This window comes from Rhyacophila brunnea, unplaced genomic scaffold, assembly GCF_057557595.1.
Source record: "Rhyacophila brunnea isolate RB1 unplaced genomic scaffold, BYU_Rbru_1.0 scaffold_12, whole genome shotgun sequence".
Lineage (NCBI taxonomy): Eukaryota > Metazoa > Arthropoda > Insecta > Trichoptera > Rhyacophilidae > Rhyacophila > Rhyacophila brunnea.
The window spans coordinates 10795052-10818042 of record NW_028232774.1 but is presented as its reverse complement, the minus strand read 5'-3'; the positions used below and the strand labels follow the sequence as shown (position 1 = coordinate 10818042).

The 22991-nt window shown below is 31.1% G+C and overlaps 1 protein-coding gene across 6 annotated transcripts in view; it reads left to right on the top strand.

Annotated features, from left to right (window-relative positions):
- The window catches only part of LOC147077757 (oxysterol-binding protein-related protein 6-like), a 109904-nt gene extending 102173 nt beyond the window's left edge, over positions 1-7731 (top strand). For all 6 annotated transcript variants that reach the window (XM_085960768.1, XM_085960770.1, XM_085960766.1 and 3 more), the window contains 7 exons: positions 262-432; positions 667-774; positions 906-1050; positions 2470-2584; positions 3317-3451; positions 4437-4564; positions 5271-7731. In XM_085960768.1, the coding sequence (XP_085816894.1) occupies positions 262-432; positions 667-774; positions 906-1050; positions 2470-2584; positions 3317-3451; positions 4437-4545 (783 nt within the window). In that variant the 3' untranslated portion in view covers positions 4546-4564; positions 5271-7731. The remainder of the gene's footprint in view (positions 1-261; positions 433-666; positions 775-905; positions 1051-2469; positions 2585-3316; positions 3452-4436; positions 4565-5270) is intronic.
- The last annotated feature ends 15260 nt before the right edge of the window (positions 7732-22991 follow it).

Below are 22991 nucleotides of genomic sequence, written 5' to 3'. Positions count from 1 at the left end.
TCAAGGAAGCAAATGAACAAAACATTTCCACTCAAGCACTATGATTGTTCATACTTCTGCAGAGTTGACTCACCGGTGTGTAGTATCTGAAATTCATTTTTTATGTACGTTGTGAGTATTATATATTTGGAAAAAGATGAATTTGGAATATACAAACACTTTATGAGGTGTAGTTTTCTTGGACAATCTATAATATTATTTTTTCGGTGCAGAGTTATGTTTTATATTATGTAAATACTTTAGCTACCCGTTTAATCACAGGTTTCCCATCACCCTCCCGTGAGCACTTGTTACGCTGAATCCAAGAACTTCATCTTTTGGCAAGAGGCTCGCATCAGAACCAAATTCTGGGGAAAATCCATGGAGTTTCAGCCGGCCAGCACTGTCCACGTTATCCTGCCCAAGACTGGGGATCACTACACGTGGAATAAGGTAGTTAATTGAAGCAATTTTATATTTCTCCTGCCAGCGTTCTTTTGTCTTCTATCAAATATTATTATAATAAATATACATAATTAATCTTGTCAATTAAGTATCGTTTTAGTCATTTTTTTATTACTGTCAAGTAAACTTTGCTGTAATTTGTATTATTTCTTTTTGACTTTCGGTCAGTTTAATTTTTAATTAATTGTGTTTTACTGTACCCATTTACATATTTTTCCTTAGGTAACAACATGTGTCCATAACCTGTTCGGTGGACAACGTTGGGTAGATCAATACGGAGAACTTAAGATCGTCAGTGACGGTCTTATCTGCAAGCTGACATTTGTTAAGGTAATAGCGTCTTTCCAAATTCATCATCATCATTCTCATTCAAGTTTTATTCAAGAATTGAATTGACTTATTGGAATATAAAATCATATTTTATGTCTATGCATCTTCATTCGATGTATATCTCTTTCCAGGCAAGTTATTGGTCAGCCAAACGGCATGAAGTTCACGGCGGTATAACAAACTCTGACGGAAAAGTGGTTAGGAAACTCTTTGGTCGATGGTCAGAAGCTTTATTCTGCGGACAGCCACCGTCTGCTAAATGCATCTGGAGACCTGGTAATTAAAGAAAACATTTATTTTTTATATCTTTCATGTTTGGGTCACCATTATACAATATGGTTGTTAATGGCTTCATATCAATTTTTATTTGCTTCGCCGAAGGAGTAGGTTAGGTTAGTTGACGTTTTTGTTGCATGGTAGTCTGTTAAAAGGTCCTGTTTGAAGGGAAAGAATTACGTTTGTTAAATCACATTTGCTCACTGGTAGTTACACTTCTGACTAACATGTTTGCGGAAAGGTTTATTTTATAATTAAGAATAACACACGAGTCATTACATTTGGTTATATTATGCATATGCGAGGGAAAGGACTAGTACTGTGGGAAAAAAATTCATAAAATACAATTCTATATTTATGTTTTCTTACTTTGTGAAGATATTTAGGAAGAAGGCTGAACCTACAAAAGAGACTAAATTTAAAAAAGAGGCTGGCTGTCTGTGGTGATAAGAATTAGTTGGATTTTATTGATGAGCAGTGACATATGTGATTGTTTAACACGTTGATCGCCATGGGGGTCACCGGTGACCGGCATCGGATTACGTTCAGGGGGCCATGGGGGTCACCGGTGACCGGCAAAGAAGACCTGCCTTAGAGTTGTTGTACAGCGCCGGCGGGCACGCGCGCAGTGCATTTTTCGATACGCGGTGACCGGCATGGCCCTTCTGTATATTACTGCCACTTGGCCTGAAAATATGTCTTCCCAGTCACAAAATATAAGCTCACTAATGTAAAGAATGTACATAATGAAAAAAAAAAGTTTTCCTTTTAAATTGTAAATGTGTTTTTGTTGATATAAAAATAAAAATTAAATAGATGATAAAAATGTAAGTTATAAAAAATATGTAAAAAATAAAAAAATAGAATAAAAAAATGATTATAAGGTATGTATACGTATATTTCCAGTTTATGTGTATCCAGGTATTATACTACCCAATTTGAAAACTTTTATTCCGTATTTGTGCCTTTTCTGTTTATTATACTATCAAAATCTAAATATAATTCGACCGCGAAATGGCACCATGCTCTCGTCAACACATATGGACAGGTGACCGGCGAAGTGGCCGGCCCGGCGCAATAGAATAAATTAACTTGTTGGCGCCGCGACGGACACATGTGGCCGGCACATCATAAAAACCAATATTTACGTAAAAAAATCATCAAAATGAAAAAAAACATTATATTCTTTCATTACCTATCAAATAATACCTTAGAGACAAATAATCATTTTTTAACTATTTTATGTAAAACTAGTTGGCGATCAATGTGTTAATGCAATAACTTTATATAGATACAAAAAGGAAAATTTATCTATAACTATATTAGGTTATGTGTAACATCTTCCTGCTTCTTTTCAGTTGATATATTATAAAAATAATCAAATATATAACATTCTGTTTATTTTAATTATTTCATCAGGGTCTATGCCGGAGGAGTTTGAAGTGTACTACGGCTTCACAAGCTTTGCAATGGAGCTCAACGAACTGGACCCAGAATCGGCTAAGTTCTTACCATGCACCGATACTCGTTTCAGGTAAAAATATAGACACACTCACTAATACTAATATGATGCACTACTCATTTCGTCATCTTAATGGTGAACTAACCCATCCCACATTCATAAACTTCACATATTGCCATTTTAACATTATGTTTTTACACAATAACAAACTGTCATAAATAATATATTTTTCAATAAATGAATATCTTATCACTGAGATCTATTCATCACACTTCATCACATTCTACACATAATCATACAGTCTTGTTGTATTTAAAGTCGTTTCATCAAATAAAACCATTTTTTTATGTGGAGTTAGTCAGTTTACTGTCATGGTGATGATTTTATAAATGAAGGAAATGAATGAAATTTAAAAACAATTTTATTTTTTTGCCACCAGTTTTGTAAACAAATCTATGGCTAATTCAATCCCCATGGTATGAATAATGCATAAAACACTGGCTTCTCATCCAACGGTTTTGGGTTTGATTTCCAGTGATTTCAAAATACATGTGTTTTTCTGGGCGTTTCTGTGATTGTTTTTCACTGCTACTACTACACTATTATTAGAATACTGCCATTGGGCCTCATTTCCTTTTGTAGTGTAAAAAAGAAGAAAAAAAAATGTTATGACCAGTTCTATCAATGACCAATAATTCAACCATTGATCAATTTGACAATTTTACTTTTAATTGTTGGTAACAATCAATAATAATAATAATAATTATTGTAATGATTTTCTATGATGAATTATTTTACTTTCAGACCTGATCAAAGGGCATTAGAAGAAGGAAATATAGAAGCTGCTGAATCACTCAAACTTCAGCTTGAACAAGATCAACGAGATAGGAAGAAACAACTCGAAGATGAAAATAAACAGCACATTCCCAAATGGTTTATGTGAGTTTGCATCTTCGTGCAGGGTCTTATAAATATCCCTTCATTTTATAGAATTACCAGAGGACTGAAACATAAAGGTTTCTTTCTGAAAGCGTTATAAATGGTTTGGTGATATTAGACGCACATGCAATGTGTATTTCCGTTTTTAATTGTATTCCTGAAATTCAAACATAAATCAAACCAAAATGGTGTGAAACTCAAGAATGACTCGGATTCGAAGGCTTGGCCAGTTTTAAAATAACTATTATCGTCCAACAGCCAAATTAACGGATAACTAAAAGTCCCACGGTGGCCGCGCGGCTTAAGCGTTGGACTATAACGCCGTGGGTCCCAGGTTCGAATCCTGGGTCTGGCAAGTACACATATTGTTTTTCAATTTGTGTGCGTCAGGGTATGGATCTAATAGGTTGAGCAAGTGGCTGACATCCATTTCTCGTAAAAAATAAAATCTGTCAATACAAACCTCTACTCTGTGGGGGCACACATGATCCTATTAGAATCGCATATGGTCGAAAGAAAAAGAAGAAAAGTAAATGGTTGTCAATCCTAAAAGTCGCGTACATCCTAAAAATATAATGTAATTCCATTTTCATTGTTAATTTCAATTTAATTTAAAAAAAAAAAAAAAATTTTAAACTGATTTTGTCTCTGACTAGGTATTGATATAGGGTGCCACAATAAACATTTAAAATGAAAATATTTTTGTATTTACTATATCTTTGATTTAGTACCCACGATAGCCGAGCAGCTTAAGTGTCGGCATATAACGTTGTGGGTCCCAGGTTCTAATCCTGGGTCTTGCAAATACACATATTGTTTTTCAATTTTTTTTTGAGTCAAGAGTATAGACCTAGTAAGTTGTGCAAGTGACTAACATCCATTTCTCGTAAAAACAAATCTGTTAACACAAACCTCCACTCTGTGGAGGCCCATATGATCTTATTAGGATCGGACATGGTACAAATATCTTCGATTTGTTTTGCAGTAAAAGAATTGGCGATAACGGCGAAGAGTGTTGGCAGTACAACAATAAGTATTGGGAAGTGAGAAAGAACGGTGGATTCAGCAGTCTTCCAATAGATCGACTATGGTGACCATTGCTACACATTTGTGGTGAGTTGCAACATTCTGTAAATGTAGAAATTGCTGTTCATTCCCTTTTATTCGTTAATAAAAAATAATACATAAATGGTACATACCTATATATTATGTAGCTAATTAAAAAACACGTCATGTGCTGTCACAATAAGCTGCTACTACGGGAAAAAACGTGTGTAACGTCGTTTTTCTTGATATTAAAAAAATGTTATCAGACTGATGCTCCCATCCCGAAGCACATTTTGAAGCTTTAAACGAACATTGTCAGTTAGCAAAATCTGCCAAAATTGCCAGAACAACTATGAGGTTACCACATGCGTACCGCACTACATCATAGTTACCTACTTTGATTTAAGAAACAAAAATCGATTGCCAAAGTAGTTTGATTTCAAAGAGCACTTATGAGTAGGTATTAAAAATGACCAATAGTTAAAATTTGTCGCAATTAGTATGTCACACCGTAGCATATTGGATAAATGCGACGTTTGGGGCGTTTACCCGTGGAGATGCAGGGTTCGATTCCCGGCCGGGGTGGCTTACTTTTTTCAAAAAAGATTTATTCTATTTGTTATAATATACTCTCTCAGAAAGTGTTTTTCAAAATTATATATGTTCAATAATCAGAATGATATATTCTTAAATCTTGTGAAGTATTCGTTTGAATAAAAGAAATAGTTAATTATGCATATGTATATATAATCATTTTGTTGTTAATTTTCAGGTACCCAGATTGAAGCTACATTCAGCTATCAATTTTTTGAAACGACCTTCGAAGACAGTCTCCAGTTGTTACCATTGTCTCGATGTTAGAGCGCTAGGTGTAATTTTATTTTCTTACAAATACATTGATCGTTATCCGAAAGTATTCTGTTGAAATCTAATTAGCTCATAAGGATTATGTTTTGTTTTACGTATATATATAAAATTATTGTTAAAAATCACCGTAGGTAAATAAATAGGTACGCTTTAATATGTTACTTAAAAATTGTCAGTATTGAGTGCTGTTATTTTTTTTTAAATCTTATTTTAAGCTTCATCGTGAATCTAAAATGCTATTTCTTGAATAGCCTTATTTTTGTATTCTATATTTTTCATTCATTTTACTTTATTAAAAATGTTGCCATAATATCCTTATTTTTTCTAACTAACTTTAATTTTCTCCAACGATCTAGCATTATGAACGACATGGATTTTTTGATCTATCGTATTTTTAGTTGTTTTTAAAACTGTTGCTTGTGTCACTATATAAGACGTATTGTGAGCATTTTAGTTTTCCACAATGTGCTGCACTCTATTGTTGACAGTCTAGATAAAGTCATTCCCTAGATATCCTTGGATTTTCATATTGATGCATATAGAAATATGATATATTTTGTTAATCATTTTATGAACTTTACTATATTGTCATTATAATGTCATCCTTATTTGATTATGTATATATTTTTATCACATCAGTACATAGTTAATTGTTTGAAGTATTCTGAATAAAAATATTACATATTATTGAAAATTTTCTTCAAGAAATAGCAACATTATAATATTATTATAAGTATGTAATCAATGATCGTTTACTGAAGCTTCTTGCAACGTGCTAAAATAATAATCCACAAATTACTGGTCAATTTTATTGTTTTATCATTTATATTTTCCATTTCAAATAGTTAAATGTAGTCGAGAGTCACCTTAGAAGCCTGAAATACAATATTAATATAACATAGATATTCAGTCAATGTGCTTTTCTAAATAATATTAATCAATTAAAAAATATTATACCCAACAGAACACAAGAAGTAAACGATAATATTACATGCCGCCATAGTCTTTTTGGGTATTAATTTATAATATGCAATGCTATATACTGAAGGTTAATGGGCTATTTTAAAATAAGTAAATAAATCATCTACTGCATTCATATAAAAAATAAACTAAAACATTTTGTAGAATGGTGGTCTTTTAACAAACTAATGTCTGCAAATTATCTCAAATATCCATACAATAATAGATGTTTGTGCAAAACATTTTTATAACAATGTTTAAAAAGAAAATTCCAATATCTGCATACAGGCATTGGTCAATTTTATATGAATACTATATTCTAAAATGTAACATGATGATTTTTAATGAAATATATCGTTAAGTGTTGATAATAATAACCAATTAGTTTATATATTATACTGAACAATAAATTTCTTTCGTGTTTATAGTAGTACAGCGGTAGTTATTTATATTATTTGTTTAACCCGATCACCGCGGATGGGACATATGTTGTTTTTTACATAAGCTCTGATACTGGGCGGATGTCGCAACTGTTGATATCGAAAATTGAAATGTCGGTAAAGTAGGAAATACTTCACGCATAGTATTAATTTTTGTATTGAAAAATGCTCTGATTCGTGTTCGTACCGCCATATCGATAACTTTGTCAAAAATATGTTGTCTTAATTTCATAAACATCGATCTTTCGAACCCCCTCGATCTATCGAGATTCGCCGGTACGATTGCATCAGTTCAAATCTACGTGGTATTTTTCGCGGCTGCGCAGTAGGTATACAAAATATATTTCATTCGAGTTGAGTGTGCGCCGAGTATTTACCGTGTAAAGTTGAATTCACAGCGTTTTTTACATCATGTGCGGGAATACGAAAAAGACAACCAAAAAACGAAAAGAAATTTGTCGTAATATTTCTAAAAATGTACTTGAACTTGTGTTCTGGATTATGTCATTTATTACTCATGTCCATGTGTCTCCCTAATTGTTTCAAAGTCATAAATCGAGCTCATTATTGAAAGTCGTAAATATTTAGTAAAGATGCGTCCACACGGAATGAAAAAATATATATTATTATATTTTAGAGGATTGCAAGTTTTACGAATAAATTACGAATTACTATAAAGGAATATGTAAAACGTATAAATTTTTGCTAAAAAAACACACGGGTAGGTATAAAATATAAATCATGGAATATTGACTTTTCAACTATATTACATATTATCTTCGCGTACAATTTAATGCTTATAAATTTTTAAAACCTTACCCAAAAAAAAGTTTTTATAGCACTTGGAAAAATTTACGCAATTTAAAAAATAAATATTGTTTTTTTTACAAAACATGAAATGACAATCACTAACATAATACAATGCTCAATAAAACTGAAAAGTAATCTACAAAATCCAAGTTTCACTAAAAAAAAAAACAAAAAAATTATTATAATATTTTCAACCAGTGTGGACTCACCTTTACGCTTAAATTAGAATGGCCCATAAAACATGTAAAATGCTGACACAATCTATGCCACGAAATAAAGCTGGTGACTACCATCCAATTTTAATGGATTTGTCATCAATAAAACTTACACTAATTAACAATAATTCATAAGTCACCAATAAAAGCTATTATTTTCAATAATTTTTATGGCATTTTTAAGAGTTTTTAACATGAGTAAAATAAAATTAGTCAGTGATTAATGTCTTCATCGGCGCATTGGTTTTGAAGTCAAGTGCTTTGTCATCGAAAATGGCTACAGAGTTTATCCGAACAAAGCAATACGGTAGTTTTGTTAAAGTAAACACAGCTAAATTCAACACTACATTATGTGTTTTAGTGTGGCACTTGGATCCTTATGTATCTAGGCATGATAACAGTTGTAGCCACAATTTTTAACTGCCGTATTTATTATAATACAGCGAAGAATAACATTTCGAAAAACCTACCGCGGACAGCACATCTTTTGTATGGAAACTTAACGCGCCGCAAGAAGAAAACAATGAAAGATTTCATAAATTACCTCTGAAAGCAATATGTTCTTAAGGAGTCATTAGAAACAGCAGATTGCAATATATTATAATAGTTACAGTAAAACCCCGATAATAATTCGAAATCGACTGGACTGAAAATGAAAAAAATTCGAATTACGAAATACTAAATGTATGATTAAAAAAACAGTAAAACTTGTTGCAATTTTGTAACACTGTTTTCGTTTCCAATATAATTTCTTTCAGATTGATATCGTTGGTGACTATTATGATTCATTTATCAAATTGGTGGAAATTGATAGAAATAGATTTTATGAATTTTGGTGAATATTTTGATTTACAGCAAAACATGTTCGTATTAACGAGGTTTTACTGTCTACATATTTACAAGCAAATATTTTTAAATACAAACTGTGTTATAATTTGAGAAACATAAAACAGTCTGGACAACATGAATATGTTACAGTATGTTGTTGATTATAAATTATACTTGCCGGATAATTACTCACAATCAGAATATGTAAGTCAGATATTGTTCATTGAAACTTTTCTACATTTTTGTTTATTTATCATACAAAGTGAGGGCAGGCACTGTGAAATATTCACGTGCAGTGACCGAGGCAAAGTGCCGACTTAGATTGCTGTACCCTTTCATTTTTAGTCTGAAATTGTATGCAAATTTGTTATGTACCTACTTACCTACTTTATTATATATTTTCGGCTAGGTACCTCGGCTAGGTAAAGACAAGCACAAAGAAACTCACCATCATCTATCCACTGAAGATTAGAGAATTTCCACAAAACTTAACTCTCAAACAGTGGCATATTTAAGTACGTGAAGGTCTAAAACGCTGACAGGTTTGAAAGCCCCCTTCTGAATTTTCTGCCTGTGCGATAAACCGCACATTGTGTAATAAAATACAAACATTGGATGAGTTGCCAGGATATTTTATGCTTCTGTTATTTTTTATCTAAGACATCATGGTAAACCGCCACCGCTCTCAAAAATTATAACATTCATAGTCGGTCTTTCATTTGCCAGCCTTTATTATGTGCCACCCCATAGAAACGCATGCCCTGCCTACCCCACGGAACGTCACTGTTCACACTAACCTTAAGCCGGCTCGCACATCAAAACACGTCTCGTCTGCAACGTGTCGAATACGTCGATGTGACATCATCGTTATTCACAAAGCACATGTTGCCAAATAGAACTCCGCAGATCAGTCGAATGCGATTTTTTAGTTTTAAAAAAAATATCTAGTGCTGCTATCAACAAATCGTATACACACGCCAGAATACGTACTCACACCTACGAATTGGTCATTCCCATACCGGCTTACCGGTCGAATCCAAATATCTATAAGTTTCGAGATGTTACATGCGACTGTCGGTAGGTAGATGTGCGCAGTCTTCAAATGCAACATCGGATCGACGTTCCTAAAAAGCTTGATTTTTGGCTGTGCGGCAGACGAAGCGAGTTTAGATATGAGAGCCGGCTAGGCTAATCAGCATATTGAGAAAATCTAATGCAACAAATATTTTGTATCACTGTTTAGTATATAACGCAAATATGTGACTGCTCCTTTCTTTTTGGTCCACATCTACTGGCATTTTGGATATTTTTTTAAAGTTATTTACCTAAACTTTCCCACTCTAACCATTCTAAAAATGAGTTATCACATGCTCTTGGACAATATCATCATGTCATCTGTTGGTATTAATAAAGTCATTATTTTATTACGACAATGAGCTAGTACACAAAATATTAATTAAGTATTAACCGTATTTACTATTTTCAATCATAAGTAATATTTATATAAAGTTAATATCTCAAAGAGAAATAATTTCACAACCCAAGGATGTGTAAAATTCTAATCATAAATAATTTTGGATTTATTATGATATAATATATTTAGCCTAAAACCGGTCAGAGTAGGACGGCAAAACTTTTATATAAAACACTTTGATTGCCGTAAGAAATTAAGTATTCTGAAAATAATTATTAGTATCAATTATTGCTGCATTGTTAGTCCACCTATCTACATATATTTTTTTATATATAGCCGACTTCACTATAGAGATACTTAATATTAAAATTTACGTAAATGACACGTTTAAATTTAATGAAAATATAGGCTTCCATCCTAGCTAAATACCATGTGATAATTTTAGGTTAATTATTAATTAATGTATTTAAATCTCATAAAATTATGTTAAAATATATTCATTGTACTACATACCTCCTAATAAATTTTATTATACACATAATTATGTATAGTTAATAACAATAATAATTAATCTTGCCTACATTTAATCATCACTTTCTGCAATGATACCCATAAAATACAGTTGACTCTCGAGTTTGGTACCGACTGGGATTATGTTAACTGGACGACAGATTAAATGTGTTGAAAAAATCTTAAATTTTAAATTTAAACTTTCTATGCATTTGAATAAAAATTTGTACTTGGGATGCTAAGTGATCCACTATTATTATTATTTTTAACGAATGACTTATAGTTCAACAAATGCTGTAAAATCGACAAAAAACATTATGATAATTGAATAGTTTTGAATTTCGATGGCCTAATGTTAATATCCCTTAGGTGACTTTTTACAAATTGTGCAGGAAGCTAAAAAAACTAAATATTTAATATCCCGTATTTGACTGTTAATAGCACACACATGTTGTAACTACATAACATGCCAATAACCCGTAACGTAAAAAGTGGTAAAGCAAAGCACATAACGCCTAATATAATGATAACATCCAATAAAATGTGATATATATACATATATATATATATATATAAAGATAGACATTCAAATTTGTTATATTACTTACTGTTTTACCTTTTAAATAATTCGAAAGTGACATTTTAGAAGCTGAATTCAACACACGTCATGCAACGTCTAGACATAAGATACAGGCTATTACAGTTTTATTTCTGTTATGTTCAGATAACGGAAATTACTAAAATGGCTGTATAATATTTGCTAAAATAACTACAGATACGGCAAATTCGCAGTTGATGGGTAGTATTTTTGTTGTTTTTAGTACATCAAAAAGTCGTTTTCATCATACAGATCAGATACGGGGTATTAACATTAGACCATCGATATATCCATTGATGTCTTGGATTAATCACTAAATCGATTATCTGGCGAATAGATTCTACCTTCCACTCCAATAAATCAAGAGTCAACTGTATACTCGATTATAATAAATTATACACTATATTATTTTTACAGACACAACAGATTTTGAGATATTGAATAAACATAATTCTGGTTTGAGTCTGGGATTTTAGATGTTGTAGTATTCAAATGATAGAACTGTAATTGTTCAATGGCCTCGTATTATGATTTCTTCACAGTTCTCATATTATATGATGTGTCAATATATCTTATGAAGATATACCCACTTGCCTTATACATATATGAGTCATTTAAGAAAATTCTCCACTACATTTTTAATGTGTCTGAAAAAATTTGATAATTCAAACATATATCTGAATCCATATACACTTTGTTATGACAAATTTAAATTATGAATTACGTTTAATATACTAAATTCTACAAATTTTTGAAAATAATATTTTATAGGTAGGTATTGTCTATTATAAAAAAAGTCTACTGTCAATTGAATTGGTTATAAATAATATATAATAATACATACACCTACGATAGATACTGATTTTAATCAATATTTAATGTATCTATCTAGTATTAATGGATAGCTTAATATTATTTAATTAATGGTGTTAATATTCCTGTTTAAATAAATTTCGTTTGATAATTTTAAATATAAGTCTATTCGAAATATTTTTTTTAAATTTTGTTAATATTGAAATGTAGTTTGTATTCAAAATGGCTTCCTTCGGTAAAATTATCACAAATTTTTGATTTGATCGGTTACTTACGTTACTCAAAAATACTTTAATTGTTAAGTTTAGGTTTTTTTTTTTGACAATTAACTATTAATTATTAGAAGGCGAATGAATCACCTAACTTAATTATGTGAAATTAATGCTAAATTCTAAGTGCTAAAAGACAGCTTTCTGTTTAAGGATAATATATCGGCTTATTATTTACATAATATTTAATAATGTTCCCTAACTACATATTAAGGATACCTACAATATTTTAAGAATATAAAGATAAGAAATAAGATTCTAATTTCAAACTCATTCTTGAAGGTAATGGATGTGTTACATGACTGGCAACATTCACAAAATACTTTATTGTAATAATAGCCTTGTTCATTTATTCATCTGAAGCAAGTGATACTAGACATTGAGGTGCTGAAGATTAAACTAATACAATTGGTACTCTACTGTCTGACAACACGAAAACGGCGAAAGCATATTGCGGAGATGTAAACGTGCCGAATGCTTTCTCACTCGCACTTATGTTTCGTTTTTGTTCAGGCATTGTTTCACGCATAAATATGTATGTATATATGTGGTGATGTGAAAACTACTCCTAAATAATTTTTTAATGATGTCTCTTGTATTTGTTTAATACTCAGTACCATATTTATAATGAACTCCAATGATTAAAATTGGTTATAACTTTATTATGATAAATACCTTATGATCAGTGGCGTGCAGTTCATAGATGCTATCAGGGGCGGCATTGCCTTAAGGGTTCGTAGGGACCATCCCCACATTCCTATCATGCCAAAAATACACGTATGATATTTTTGTTATTGCAAATTATATTCATTACGTGATTAAATTAAATATTTAATTTATTCCATACATATCAACCCGTCACTATTTTATAGAGCTATTTATTATTTTTATAAAAATAAAACAATCAAATAAAATAATTTAAATACGCACTATTGCGCGATCACACATTAAGAAAGCTAGTAAGGGACAATTTCTCGATTACTGTGATCACTCTGTCCAATCCCGTTGCCGCAGTACAAATCTCGTTCAGCACAGGGCTCGAATGCATTATCGTTAGTAGGTATACGCACACTGGGGATTGATTAAAATAACCCCGACGTAAGTTAATTATATTGTCGAATTAATTTTACATTTCAAAACATTGATATTTATTCTGAAAATGGTATTCAACATATAAAATTACCCTCAATCACCATTAATAAAAATCATATTGATATCAGTAGCTTGGGATATGATGTATAATATGATAAAGTATGTAGGTATATTTATAATTAATGGGTTAAGTAAACCCCACCACCTAAAAATTCATTAAGCGGCCACTGGATGCTATAGATCCCCATAAATAACAGATAAAGGACTAGGTATGTCATAATAGTAATAATAATTGTATGGTAACTTCTTCTAGATATTGTTATAAGAGCAAAGCTACCATACCTACTACTTCTCTGATCGCACGCCAAGATTGAGTTTGTTCAACTCTAAGTAAATAAAATATAGCAATTAGTAGCAGCATCTGTACAAGCAAAAGTCATCGCACGCCACTTCTTATGACGTAATTGATTACGATCAGTGATGTCCATTGGCAAAATGGCGCACTTATACCCCTTCCATTTTAATCTCAAATTGTAGTTTGATTATTTTTGGTGGCCATCTTAAACAGACAAATGCATTAAAAATGCCGACATACAAATCCACTTGACGTTTAGAGAAAACATATTTAGTAGTACTGCAGGTGAAACTCATTCTTACCAAACCAACTCTCAGAGGATACTTTACATATTTGTCGCCACCCCCAAGCAACACATGAACTGCCTATCACTGGAGGTCACTGATTATGGTCACCATGAATATAGTGCTATTTGAATCAACTGTTTTCATATTATATGGATTTGGTTATTTGTCATGTTGTGTCCTATTTCCTTCTAGACATGAGTACATACCTACATATTTTAATAAGTGTATTACTGTTATAAAAATATAGATTTAGCTATGACACCAATGCAATCATAATAATACCTAGTACATAATATTATTCACCTCATTAATTATTTACTATTTATAATATTTATTTTTTTATCTAAAAAGTATTTATTTAATATTGCTAATGATGGGCTAGCAAAAATTCATAACTCTATTATTATATGTATAGTGTCTAAAACATCATTTAAAATCTTCATTTTATATAATATGAATTGAATTCTATTATTTTATTATGTTAATTAAGTGCTGAATTAAACACAAAGTCAATGTGTTCTTGTAATGGCAATTAACGGTTTCCTGCTACAAAATAAATAAGTATTGAATTTTAAATTCATCATAACAAGTCTTAAAATAATTTACTAATATTGTCTGACTGTTTTAAAAAACTTAGTTATGATTATTTGTCAGCTCATTCGTGGTGTTATACTCCGTTTACACGTGCATGGATTTACTGCTGATAGTACGTATTACCGCGGCCATAACAAGAAAATGCACATGTAAAAACATGTATTATCTTGCAAGTTGTAAGTTGCATGATTGCATTCATGAATTAAGAACATTGGGAAGCTTCTGAATTTTCACGCGACTGTTGGTTTGTTCGATATCTGCGCCTGCGCAGTAGAACAATAGTGGCGAACCTGCCGGTGAAAAACTAAATACACTCAATTAATTTGAGGTTAACCGATTTTCACAACCTGTGAAATAGTACTATAAAATGACAACATCGCATCTCGCTTATTCTTGAAGAAAGAGATTGGCGAGACAGTCAGCACTTTTACATGTAAACAGTTATTATCGCGATAGTTTAAAAGACACGCTTTTGCTGCAAGTAAATCCATGCACGGGTACAGGCGCTATTAAAGTAAATGGGTAAATTTAATATTGCTTTTTAGTTCTAAAGGTCTGGGATGGCAAACCTCTTCCCACAAGTGTGTCAAATTATATGTTCCAAAACAATTGTAGTTTAGTAAAAACGATTGCGTATCATATATTTTCTTAATTTAATTAATATTTAAAAATATATTATTTTACAACTTAGTGGGATATCTATTTGTTGTTTGTTTGTCTGATGTCAATTTATTTATTCACGGTTTATAATTCAAAACTTTTATTCCTACACATGCTTCAATTGAGTCACTGCGATGGCTTAATTTATAATTTATATAATTCATTAATTAGAAAATAGTTATTCACAATTATATGTTTACCCAAAAATGGTTGAAATAGCAATTGCTAATTTTTTCTTTGAATCAAGTGTATCGGGTAATGGGTTTCGTTTTGCCAGACATACATAGCAAGAAAATATCATTGAAATTGTCGTCTAATCCATTCGGACGTGTATAAAATAAACCAGTTTTGTCAGATAAAGTTAGTTAAACTAAAATTATTTGATTTTATATAAATCCGTATTCAATTTATATTACATAAAAATGACTATTTTTTTGTATCCAAAATTATAACTGCGCGTAACACACAATGTAGGTTCGCCGTCCCTGGCCTATTGTTTGAAACTATATTATAATAATATGTTACTGACAGAATTGTTAAAATAGATTGAAATGAATATAATACTAATTATGTTATATTAATGTGATAGAAGATATTCTCAAAATTTGCAAATTATTCTGCATTGACATTTTAATCTAATTAAACCTCTTTAATAAGAATGTTACCGCTACAGATACTGTACTATAAAAACATATTATATTCAAAGGGAAAATACCATAGTGGTGATTATAAAGAGGGATTGTTGTAGACAAAATATTATTGTATTTTTATCAAATTATTAACGTCTTACACCATCTTTATGATTTTTCCCGCCTGTGAGTCTTAAGAGATGTTTAAATATCTACCAATCAATCATCCTATTATTATGACAAGGAAAATATCATTAAGAAATTATAATATTACCAAAATTGTCTATGACACTCCCCTCGATATATTTATTGTACATTTGTGTACCTATAAAATTATGTAATTATATGCTTAAAACATTTAAAATGTTAATCGAACTTAACCAACGTAAATTAAATTAATTTGACAATAATTATTGGATTGTGTTATAAATATTATCGTAAAAGATATTAATAATTTGTATTAAACAATATTTTTCCACTATGAATGACCCTTAGTTTCCTTTTTATTTTGGTAGTGACCATTTTAATAAATTAAGTTCTCATATTATGTATATTTTTATGAAACTAATAAGAGTAGGTAGGGATTCCAGATAATATGTAGTAATTTGTCATGCTTTTTTCGCAAGCATCTAACAAGCATGATTGTACATTATAGACATTGTGAGTAAATAATATTATGTAATCTTTAAATTCCATGATGTTTAAAAAATATACTATTTATTTATTTGGTGAATTTATTGCTGAAACATTGCCTAATTACCATAAGTATAAACCTAATGTATTGTCTATTTATATCATATAAATTTTAAAATATTTATTTACAATATTTATTATAACCTTCACTGTCTCAGTGCTTACATTATTAAATTTTGAATATTGTTTTGATATTACGTTGATATTTCATCAAAATATAATGTTGCCGTTTATTATACATTCAATATTCGTGATTATTACAAATTTCATAATGTTATTTCAAAAATATAACTTAACAAACTTGATCACTATTGATAGGTGGGCAACAACCCTTTTTTAATTAGTATAAATCTCTCCATAATCACATTTAGAAGCAGTTTTAATATGAGATAGTAATAATTTATACCATGCGATTAATTACTCTGTTTTTGACAATCACCTCTCGAAGTTTTTAATGAAATATGTAAATGAAAACAGTTTTTTTTAATTCGCCATAATTACCATACTGTCTCAAATCTGTCTATTATTTATTTTTTTACCAATGCTGTGGATAGTTTGAAATAGTTCCTTTTATAAAGTTAAAATAAACATCTGAAGTAATAATTTAAAAATGCATACAGTGTTTTAGGCAAACCCTCTTATACATTTGGATTTGGTTCAATATAGCATTTTGCAACATGAAATGATTTTCTGTCGTGAAATTTTCATAAATGAAGATATTGATTGATTTAGTTAACTTGAGTGCAACTTGCAGACCTTTTCCATTGATCATAATTATTAGAATTACAGTATGGAATAGATTGTCAAAGAATTATGGAAGAAATATAGTTTTCAAAATTCTATCGGCAAATTAAAGTGCCTGAAATAAAATCCATTTAAAAGGGGCAGCCTTTTCAAAACAAAGATTTCTTTTCATATTTTCTTTTAATGCTGAGTAAAATTTAGAATATGTATTAATATGGAAATGTCTTATAATCAGACATTATTTTTACATATTATTATATTAATCATTATGTATGGATTGGTTGTGACGATAAATAAAATAGTTTCTTCAAAATTCTCATATGTACTGAGCATAATGGTTTAGTTCGCAAATTTTATGTATATATTAAGAAGAAATATACGTTCTGTTATTAAGACTTTGTGTTGATTTATCATTTAATTCCAATACATACCCCTCTGTTTATTCGGTTTTTTATCCAGTTTTTCGAAATACATACATATTTTTTAAATTCATTGAATAAAAGTATTCATACCGATAATTGATTTTAATAAAATTATCAAAAGACATACAGGTTACTCACACAATGCCTAAAATAATACAACTAAAATAATATACTTACATAATAAAAAATTTGTAACTAAAAGTCATCAAGTCACCATAATATATTATAGACTTTTATTTAAATTTGCATACAGTTAGGGATTGCAATACCGAATGAATATATCAATACCGGTATTTATTATTGAATACCGGTATTCGTCAAAACATATTATAGAAAAAAAAAGAAGTAGGTACCTATCAATAATAATTATATAGTTATTAAAATTTATTTCATAGCAACCTAAAGTACCTACTGTCACGACCTCGGACTTCGGGTCTTATACCTAGAGTACCTTTTAGGGGTGTAGAGTGGCCTGAACACGCCCTTGGCCTCGTAGTCAAATAAACTGCACCGAGCCGCACCCTTGACCACCCAGAGGGACGTTTCTTTCCAGAAATAAGTCCCACGGCCCGTGTCTTTGAGGCTGAGGACACGGTTCGTGGAAGACCAGGCCTGAATAAATAAGAAAGCATGCGAGACGACGAATGAAATTGGGCTTTTGCCACTTAAACATGTCAGTAGAATGTGTAGGCAAAACGCCAATAAATTGTAATAACTTGTATTGTGAATGAAAGAGAGGAATGTTAGGCAGTGCTAGGAGAAGAAAAAGAGTATTACGTCATAACTAAATCGTAAGATATGTAAAATTAAGATCTATAAAAAAATCCGCAGTACGGACACTACGTTGTAATAACGCGTAAGTGTGCCGTACAAAATAAATGTAAACAATTTAACAGCGTTGATTCCGAAATAGAAAATAATGTTAAAAGTCGGCCGGCAACATTGTCTTTGACCGTTGGAGATATGCAACGTCGCCCAAGAAAAAAACCGTTGGGGATGAATTTCAAGATGGCTTGAGTATGACGAAAATAGTAAGATGCGGGACACGTATTTCGTACTCGGTAACATAAACTATTAAAAAAAAATCGCGTGTCGATAGTATTTCGCGGCTATTGTATATTATAAGTAACCAGCTCGGGGATATAAATATTTTGGAATCAATTGCGCTTATAAATTGTGTGTTATGAATAACCTATAATAATTCTTTAAAAAAAACATATTGTGTCCGTAAAAGAAACTATAAAACTATGTAATAATTATATGACATCGACGTAAATATACCCTGCCGTTATAAAACTAATTCCGGTGCGTTATTTTACCCAGCCCCAAATCCTAAAAAAAACCATACTAAGAATAAAAAGCGACAGTTTACCAGTTACTAAAAAAAAAAATTGTGATACCAGGGTTCGAATTGAACTTTGTCTGAGCTAGACCGGAACCCTGGATTTATCACTACCTACACTTATTATTATGTTGACCTTTATAAATATATATAGATCATAATATTTTAGAACTGAGTGGTATCAATGTTGGATCAATAGCAACTATAAAATAATTGGAAATATTTGCCATGAATGTTTTCTTTTTCGAAATATTTTAATTCGTATACATTTATGTTAATCGCGACAGTTCTATAAGTATATTTGAGGAATTTTGTTTTTTTATTTAACTTTTGTTCGTTTCAGTCAATATATTTGCGTTTCGGCAGCATTAATCTTATACACCCTTTACACGTGCATGGATTTACTGTTGACAGTGAGTAATTCAGAAGCTTCTGAACTTTTTTGATTCATACATGCAATCTTGCCAACTGCAGGATAATACATGTTTACACATACATTTTCTTGTTATGGCCGCTATAAACGCACAATTGCTGGCAGTAAATCCATGCACGTGTTCAGCAATGTTCCCTCTAATAATATATATAAAAATATGTCCGCACACACGTTTTCATCCCCCGTACGGTCCTCACACAAAAATATTGTAAAAGAAAGTTTCCTTTGCAAAAGAAAGTTTTGCTCGATTGCACGAAACCACCACATGCACAATTTTTCGACTCATTTCTCGGAAGGCGAAGATCAAGCACGCAAGTGAAACTTTACGTCGAGCGGGATCACCATATCCGTCCCGGATATTTATATATAATAAAATTATACTTATTAATTATAGAAAACTTATCCCCTAAAAATATCAAAAAGGAGTGGATGTGATATTTCAAATGCGATCATTAAGAAGAAATCCTGCGATAAATTTGAATTGGAATGGCTCTCTGAAATCGTCGAAACACAAATGCCATCTTCAATACAAAAAGTAAGAATTTTTGATATATCTGTTTATTCGGAAACAGATGATTGTGTCAAATGCATCATATGCTCCGCAGAAAATATGCAAGAAGAATTCACGTCTGGAAAGAAGTGGATTGAATGGACGTTGTATCTTAAAGGCATTAAAGTACACCGAGATGTTGTTACGAAATTTAAAAAAATGAAAAGAGGTGGACTTTTGAAAATAATGACGGAAACACCCGATGAATGAAAGAATAGGATTGAGATCACTGAGCGCAAAAAATCTAGTTTCGATCTAGTCAAAGTGCTAATCGATAATGTACTATTGGCTATACAAATAAATGCTGATCAATATGCGAAAATTATGCGTACGAATGCATTAATGCAGTCATTAAAAAAGAATTTTTTGACTTAGTCATTAAAAAATAAATTGTATGTGTGTTTGTGGGGGTGGGGTGTAAATTTACCGCACCGGTTGACACCAACCCTGCACAGATGCGTTGATGATCCGCACACACAATAGAAAAATTAGAGGGAACGTTAGTGTTCAGGCGCTATTATACACTAAATTGAATATACAATATAGTAGTATGTAATGAAAAAATAACGTTAAATTCATTTCCGAAAAACCTAAACATGTACCTAAATGCTTTCCCGGTATTGCAATCCCTACATACAATTAATGATTTTACAATTTCTGACAGTTTATAATGCAATTGGGGCTGTTCATTGGTCGACGTATTGGTATTAGATGGTATGCGGCTATTGAGGTGTCAGATTGAGTGGTTTTCAGTCAATGAGATTAATTTAATAATGCTATTATGCAGGTGAGCCCAAACTGCACGCGACTTTCACCTACCAAGAAACTCAATATGTGCCTCAGAGTGGAGGTTATACAGATTTTTATCAGGAATGGTAGTTAGCCATATTTGTCAAACTTTTTGTGACACGAGATTCAAACCCATATTCATATCTCGAGACATGCACTCTGACACTTCTCCATCGTGGGGTTTAAAAATCAAAACACTACATAATACAAACTCCATGGGTCGAGATAGGTAGTACCGTAACAGACTAACTCGTAAGTTCATCTATGAGGCTCTAAGTATCAAAGTCGGTAACCTTTGAGATAATCTCAAAAAACCATGAAGCACATTTGAGACTCCAAATAGAATATTGGTATTTTCTTTTTCCAAACATAATAGAAAAAGTAAATAGCGGAACAAAATGTCCTTAACGTCATTAAAATTAATAAAAAAATCATGTTTAAAGTTACTTAGTCGTAAAATACAAAAAATGGCGGTCGATCAATATGAATGACTATTATTTAAATAACTTTATAATCAACATCCGATTTAATTCAATTTTGATTGATAAATCAGAAGGTACCTACCTATTATTTTTTTAATTGCTACTAAATAATCTCAAGCATCCACATCATAAATTGAATGAGAATAATTTTACTATGGGGGCCAAAGAGGTCTTCAATCTCTTTGATGGCGGCCAATATAATATTGCATAATATAGGTAAAAGTTTATTCAAAGATGTTATAAATAAAACCTTCTATAGAGATGGAGCATAGATACCTATATCGTCGCTATAGGATTTGTTTACCGAATATCCATTTTTGTTGAAATCGACATTTTAATGCAATTCGATTTCTTTTATCGAACTCTACCGAAATCATTTATAAAAACAATATATTTTTATCTAGGAACAGAGATATTTTTTTAAAAAACCTGAATACGCCATGTTAAGTTACAATTACTCCGTGGTGTTCTCCCGAACATCCAACTATTCGTACCTGAATATCCAAGTTAATTTCGGTCGAAATAGATCTCTGGCTGAGTTTTTATTTCCCGAATATTACTTTAGCCAATCAAACCGCGCTGACGCCGTGCATCTCGCTCCCACATTCACGCTGTCTAGCTCTAAAACAATCACGCCCACTATCATATTTTTCGGCCGTCCGGAGTCCTTAAAATTTCGTCCTAATAATATTGTTTTTAAAGTTACTATTGTTGTAATAGTGAATTCATCACCAGTTCGCCCTGAACTTACAGTAGAGTTATGGAATTGAGTATTTTAACCTAAATAATTGCATTTTGTTCTGATAAATAGATACAAAATCCCAATGGTTATATGAATTCTACAGTGTGACCCGGCAACTACTATGACGTAAAAAATAATTATTATTTCAATTTATTATTAATCAAACATTGTTTGTCTTTATTTTACTTTTAATGTAGGTATTTCTACGAAAATAAGGCGATGCTGTTATTTATTTTAGAATGCGCTGATAGTTAATTTAATTTAATATGTAACTATTTATTTGGTGAATATTATAATATACTGCCAATGGTAATTAAATTATACATGTTATTATTTAATAGTAAATATATAATATTTATTTGGTGGTTTGTAATAAGTTTAATTGTTAATTAATATAAAATATAAAATTATTGGCAAGTACGAGTAAGTTACATCATAAAATATCGGAGAAATCCGTGACGTCGGTTAGTAATTGAAGTAGTAGGTACCTACTTTGATTTAATAAACAAAAAGCGATCGCCAATAGTAGCTTGATTTGGAAGGACGCTGATGAGCAGGTATCAAAAAGCAAATAGTTAAAGTTTGTCGTCATTAGTATGTCACCTCGTAGCATAGTGGATAATGCGCGGATTGAGGCGTAAACCCAGGAGATGCAGATTCCTGCCGGGTGTCTTACTTTTTCCAAAAAGATTTTTTCTATTGGTTATAATATATTTTCTCAGAAATGATTTTCAAAATTATGTATGTTCAATAATTAGAACGGTACATTCTTAAATCTTGTGAATTATTCGTTGAATAAAAAAAACAGTTGATTAAAAACTATTTTATTACTTATTCCGAAAAAAGCGAATGCCGCATGTTATTAGTACCTACGAACTTGGGTAATAATTACGATCATTAAGTATTTAAATAGTAAAAGTAATTATTAACAATTATCGTGTAAATAAATATAAAA